The sequence below is a fragment of the Microtus ochrogaster genome, chromosome 19 (genome assembly GCF_000317375.1).
Source record: "Microtus ochrogaster isolate Prairie Vole_2 chromosome 19, MicOch1.0, whole genome shotgun sequence".
Lineage (NCBI taxonomy): Eukaryota > Metazoa > Chordata > Mammalia > Rodentia > Cricetidae > Microtus > Microtus ochrogaster.
Genome location: NC_022021.1, coordinates 29518294 through 29524590, shown reverse-complemented (window position 1 = coordinate 29524590; position 6297 = coordinate 29518294). Strand labels below are relative to the sequence as shown.

Sequence of the window (6297 nt, the reverse complement as noted above, 5' to 3'; positions counted from 1 at the left end):
AAACCAGCTGTGTTCTGTTTATCATGAATTAAACCAGCTGTGTTCTGTTTATCATGAATTAAACCAGCTGTGTTCTGTTTATCATGAATTAAACCCTTCCACTTAACTCCCTTCTGAGGCAGACACTTCAGATGGTAAGCAATAAATCCTATCAGAAAAGATGACACTCTAGTCAACAAATAACCTAGTATTCTTAAGATGTGATCTGTTTTCAGTGCCATTTTTGTTATCCTTACTATTCACAGACAGTATAGAGGAATTGTAGGGCACAATCATGTTCATAAAGGCTGAGCCGATGCGATGACCTTGAGCCATGAATTTCTTCAAACTTTAGATATCTTCAAATATTATGCTGGAAGACATGGAGAGATATCGTCCACCAGGTTGATACCTAAAAGTAAACATACAAAAATAATATAAAATATCAAAAAATAAGAGAAAAGAAATGTGAGAAAACACTAAAAGTGATGATAAAATTTATAGTAACTGTAAAATTCATTCAATCACTAAAAGCAGATCCTATCTCCCAAAATTATAATCCAAAAGGACGTAAATGTAAATCAGCCGGCAACTGCTTTGAAGCCTGATTTTATATATATAGAATATGTATCATAGAGTGATTTTATATATATAGAATATATATCATAGAGTGAAGGACATAAACAAAGTGAGGGAAGTAAGACACATTTAGGAGACTGCATAAACAAACACATTAATTGTTAAATATAGAGTATTCCAAGGCTTTCACTATTTATAGGCACTAATATACTAAGCACTTTTAGCATGGAGATATTTTTATGTTTTTATTTTGAAGTTATCACACAAAGTGATGGGTTTCCTATGGCCCGTGCACACACAGACACACACTACCATGTCTTACTCATACTCCCTCCCTTCCTCGGTTACTCCCGACCCTGGTGTTCCCTGCTTCCTGGTCCCCTTCCTCTCCACAAGCAGTCTTCCCTTCAGCTTTCACATGTGGCCAAACCACTTAAGATCATTTCCTTTTCTCTCACAGTCCCCTTCTTACTTTTATTTCCTTTTATATCTGGCTTATTTCATTTAATGTGATTTTTAGTTACAAATATTTTCTTGCAAAGTCATGTTTACACTTTTCCTTATGGCTGAATAAAATCTTGTTGTATATATGGATCACCTTTCTTTAACTTTTCATGTTGGTGGACATTCAGGCTGGCTCCATGTCTTAGCTACTACTAATAATTAACAATGGATACAGATGTGAAGTGTGTTTGGTATGCCCATTTAAGCCTTCCGCGCATATAGGCAATGGCAGAGTTGGGTCATATAGCAGTTCTATTTTTATGCTTTTTGTCTTACTATTTTTCATAGCAAAACAACTGAATACAAAGGCATTGTAGTCAAAGTCCTGGAGTTAAAATACCTGATTTCTTACTTATAAACTGTGACTCCAGGAAAATTGAGCCTTTGAGAACATTAATCCAGTAAGAATTTTTGCAGTAAAAGACAATTTTGTTAAAATGTTTATATTAGGTCTGACATCAAAACACATTAGCTATACAGATATGGTTCCATAAATGGGACTGTTAAATAGAGATATAAATAAAATCATGGTTCTTTGTTCTTTGTCTCAATTCTTTCTTATTTCTAATGTCACTGCTATTACATAAAGATATCTATTTCAGTAAGTTTGGTCTTTGTTTTTCTTCAGCAGAGCTCACTGTATTTCTGATTGTGGCATGAAATTTACTATGTGTTCTAATGTGGCCTGAAACTCATTTTGCTCCTCAAGTCTTAGTTGTTCAAATGCTAAGATTACAGGAGATGTCATCACACTTGGCAGAATGTCATAATTTTTAAAAATATAAACTAGATATTTAAAAATATAAACTTGATACCAAACAGGTATCAAGTGCTAACTAAGTACATAGCTTAGTTGGTAGATGCTGGCCTAGCATACACAACTCTTTGGGATTAACTCCCCCAGTAATAGACAAACTGAGTGCGGAGGTGAAAACAAGGGGATCAGATCAAAATCATTTTTGGCCACACAGTAAGCTAGAAGGCAACCTGGGCTGGATGAGACTTGTTCTCAGAAAGCAAAACAAAACAAAACAAAAAAGGGGATTAAATGCTACTTCAAATTTTGAATTAACAGTGAAAAGGGAATTTCTTTTTCTCTTGCTATACATCTAATTGGGGCCTTGTGCATACCAGGCAAGAATACTCCCACCAAGCCCAATATTTTCCTCATGCTTAATCATCTTTATTTTCAATTTCAATGAAACTGAAATTTATGCCTGGCAATGCTTAAGCATGCATGGGCAGCCCGTGTATGGCGGTTCTGTTAAACTTGTCCATTTTGAATTTCATAGTTTAAGTTGAGAACAACTGACCAGGTCTCTTCCTCAAGGGAGCGTCAGATCTCATTATAGATGGTTGTGAGCCACCATGCTGTTGCTGGGAATTGAACTCAGGACCTTTTGAAGAGCAGGCAGTGCTCTTAACCGCTGAGCGGTCTCTCCAGCCCTTTCAATCTCAATGCATCATTAAAATTTCAGAGGCACACTAGAGTCAAGTGACACAACCAGAACTTACCTTCCTGACTCAGGTTCCAGAGAATCATCAGTGAATGTCTCTGCATTAAAATCCAAAGGTTCTGCATCCTGGAGAAGTTCTATTCGGTCTCTTTCAGTCCTGTTATTAGCCCTGGTGTACTTGGATGCTGTTCAAAAGAAGAAAACAATGGCTACTTCTCTATTATCTTTTACTTATGGATCATAGAAAAAAATCAAGGCTGCATCTAAAAGCTGGTTATAAAGACAAGAAACTTAAGTTGCTTGGTTCTTAGAAAATCAGATTCAAATATAACAGTATAATACAAAATAGTGAAGACAGTTTCTTAAGCAATCTAGCTAGTGTAGTGGCATTTCATTTGTATTTTATAAGTTCCTAGTAGGTAGTGTGAAGATTTAGAATCTAAAAATTAGAATTCACATTTAATTATGGTATCACCACTTATAAGGGATTTCCCTCTGTATGCTGTGATTATTATTGGTCAATAAAGGAACTGCTTTGGGTCTATAGTAGAGCTATAGGGGAACAGAGCTAGGTGGAAAAAACCAAGCTGAATGCTGGGAGAAAGGAGGCAGAGTCAGAGAGAAGCCATGGAGTCTCCGCCAGAGACAGACTCTGAGAACTTTACCCAGTAACCCACAGTCTCGTGGCGATACACAGATTAATAAAAAATGGGTTAAATTAATATGAAAGAGTTAGCCAATAGCTCTTAAAGTAGAGCTAATGGGCCAAGCAGTGATTTAATAAATACAGTTTCTGTGTGATTATTTCAGGGCTGGGTGGCCAGGAACCAACAAGCGGCCTCAACCAACATTACCACCATGAAGTTGTTCATCATTAAATCATACTTTATTTGGTTTCAGATTGAAACTTCATTTATTTTGGCTTGAAATTTGAGACATAATCACTTCAATTCTTAAAGATCTTGGAGGAAATAGAAAGTGGTAAGAATGTGATCAAAATATATTACATGAATAATTAAAATAATAAAAAATAAAAATTAAAAAATGGTCATCCTTCTTTCCAAGTTGAAAATCTTACCTACAATATGAAATCCACACTTTGGAGCTAACAGTATCTGTTTCTAAACTGTCTGGAAAGCCTCTTATGAGCCTTCTCATGCTTAAATTCTAGTCATGAGAAAAATATATCATCCCAAACATTCTCTTACACTACTGTCTTACTCTTTTGCTAATGAAAACCCCCTTCTTCCTGGTAACTATCATTCATTTCTAAATACTGAGCTCAACTTTTTATTACAGAAATAATTAGTATAAAAATCCATCCCTAAGACGAATCCTTTTTTACTCCCCCCAGGTATTTCCTTTAGCATCAGGTATATAGTCTTTGGTAACAACTCTCATGATACGTCTGCAACATCATTGGAGTCTGCAATCAAAATGTCTCTAGTAGTTCCTATTAGCTCTTTTATATAGTTTCCAGCTGTCTGGTAAAAATCCCTTCATCTCTTTATGCACATTAACCAAACTACTCACTATATCTTTTAACATACTAATTTGTTATTTTCATCAATGAACTGGCTGATAATTCTAAAACTTTAGTTACTTTTTTTAGGCCTAGTATGTTTGCTTTTTCATATTTTGAAGATGGTTCATATTTTACTTTCTTATATAACTCAGAACTTTTTGTTAAAGGCCAGACATTTCATTTAAAAGAATATAGAAGTTAAGTAACAGTTATGCTCAGAATGGGGCACATCTCTTTTAATTGGGTCATTGGTGTTGAGGGATGGAATTATCTAATGTGTATTTACTGTGAATTTAGACTCTTCCTTAGTTCTCTTAAGTCTATACATTTCAGATTTTCTTTGAATTTAGATGGCACTCAAGTACAAATGGATGTTCTCGGTACTTGTTGTCCACTCTCAGACCATTAGAAGGGTATCTGTGCTTCTAGTCTTCCTCTAACAGCATATTCTTGCTGTGAAATCAACTGAACAGCTGGGTGGGAAAGGATGCTCAGATTTCCTGCTTCAGCTCATTCTCAAACACATCTCAATTCTTGACAGTGTTGCTCCTTCAGCAATATTTCATCTTCACCAAAGACAAAACTTTGTCTCCTACATAGTGTGAAGTCCTGTGCAAAAACAGAGTTCCTGGCATCCTCCCAAGGGCAGAGGACTTGTTTCTTCCTTGTGTTAGTGACACAGAGGTTTCTTGACACACACAATGGTAGAGAACTTAAACCTAACTTTAGTCCTTCCCTAAATTAAGAACATTCTAGAAACAACCCCCCCCCCAAAAAAAAAAACAAAAAACTTTTCTCCTCTCACTGTATATATGGGAAAGCATTTGAATATGAGTCAGCCAATACCTAAAAAAAAATAAATGAATAACTTACATCAATCAGAAGAAAGGCAAAGAAAAACAATAAGATAAATAGTAGAAATAAGTACTTCCCTAGAACATGCCTTGGAAATAATTTGGTTATTTAGATTCATATACTTACAACTACTTATTTGATGTCCATTTCCCCTTTCTTAAACACACTAAGGACTATGATAAAGAGAAGTCACTGTAGACATATTTGTGAATGCAGAGATGGGTACAGTTTCAGTTTCTATATAACACAAACATTAGGAAAATAATCCCTAAGCACACTATAAAATAAGCTACTTACACCAATTGGTAGCAGTATCTGAAAAATTCGATTCTTTGGGGTCAGGATGAACATTTCTGTTCCTAGTGGAATCTTCTCTATTGTGTCCATAACGTTCTTTCCATTCCTAGAGAAGAAACCCATCAAATAGATAACAAAAAGTTACACTGCCAACATTATATATGCAGAGTATTACAATTTTTCATCAGAAAGCAACATAATTTTAATGGTATCTTTAGAATCAATTTTTATAACTTTTAATTTAAACAAAACATTTATGATTATATTAGCACATTAATCTAAAATATCAAAAATATTACAACAATAGCAAGCTTACCTTGATCATGTAAAAGTTATGCTGTAATATACTTTTACTTGAGCAAGCTACAAATACTAGAGATCTGGTAAGTCATTTTTGATAACAAATTAAGGCTGTATACAAGTATAATAAAACTGACTCATATAGACAGGAGTTATCATGAAAGATAGCATGATCTCATTAAATGAAATTCTATACATTATACTTATTTAATCGGAATGGTCATTTGAAAGCCACCTATCCACTGTTTTGTACAAGCAGGGATACATTCATGGTAGACATTTTTGGCCCTTTGGATACATTATATTTTATGTATAAAGTAGTCAGTCTATTACAAATTGGTAAACTGAAAGTTAGAAATCCCAACATAGGGGTTCTCAGCCTTCCTAATGCTGGGACCCTTTATACAGTTACTCATGTTGTGTTGACCCTAACCATAAAATGATTTCCATTGCTACTTTATAATTGTGTTTGCTACTGTTATGAATTGTAATGTAAATATCTGATAGGTGACACCCATGAAAGAGTTGTTAATCTCCAGGGGCTGTGACCCAGAGGTTGAGAACCACTGTCCTAATAGAAGGTGAACTCTATTTCCAATAGTGTCTACTATTTGGTTCTAATTATGAAATAAATAACAAATCTATCTTTTTAAAAGTATTTATTTATTTTGAGACAGGTTCTCATTATGCCCTAGTGCTATGTAGCCCAGGCTGCCTAAGCACTCAGAGAGCTGCCTCTGTCTGCCTCTGTGCTGGGATAAAGGCATGTACCACTATGCCCAATATACAATCGCTTTTGAC

At 35.0% G+C, this 6297-nt stretch overlaps 1 protein-coding gene across 1 annotated transcript in view; it reads right to left on the bottom strand.

Annotated features, from left to right (window-relative positions):
* Window positions 1–6: 6 nt before the first annotated feature.
* Window positions 7–6297, bottom strand: part of Lmbrd2 (LMBR1 domain containing 2) — a 41183-nt gene continuing 34892 nt past the window's right edge. Inside the window, exons 16-18 of the mRNA XM_005356613.2 lie at window positions 5197–5302; window positions 2578–2704; window positions 7–391 (exon numbers count right to left, since the gene is read on the bottom strand). Coding sequence (XP_005356670.1) covers window positions 331–391; window positions 2578–2704; window positions 5197–5302 — 294 coding nt within the window. The 3' untranslated portion in view covers window positions 7–330. The remainder of the gene's footprint in view (window positions 392–2577; window positions 2705–5196; window positions 5303–6297) is intronic.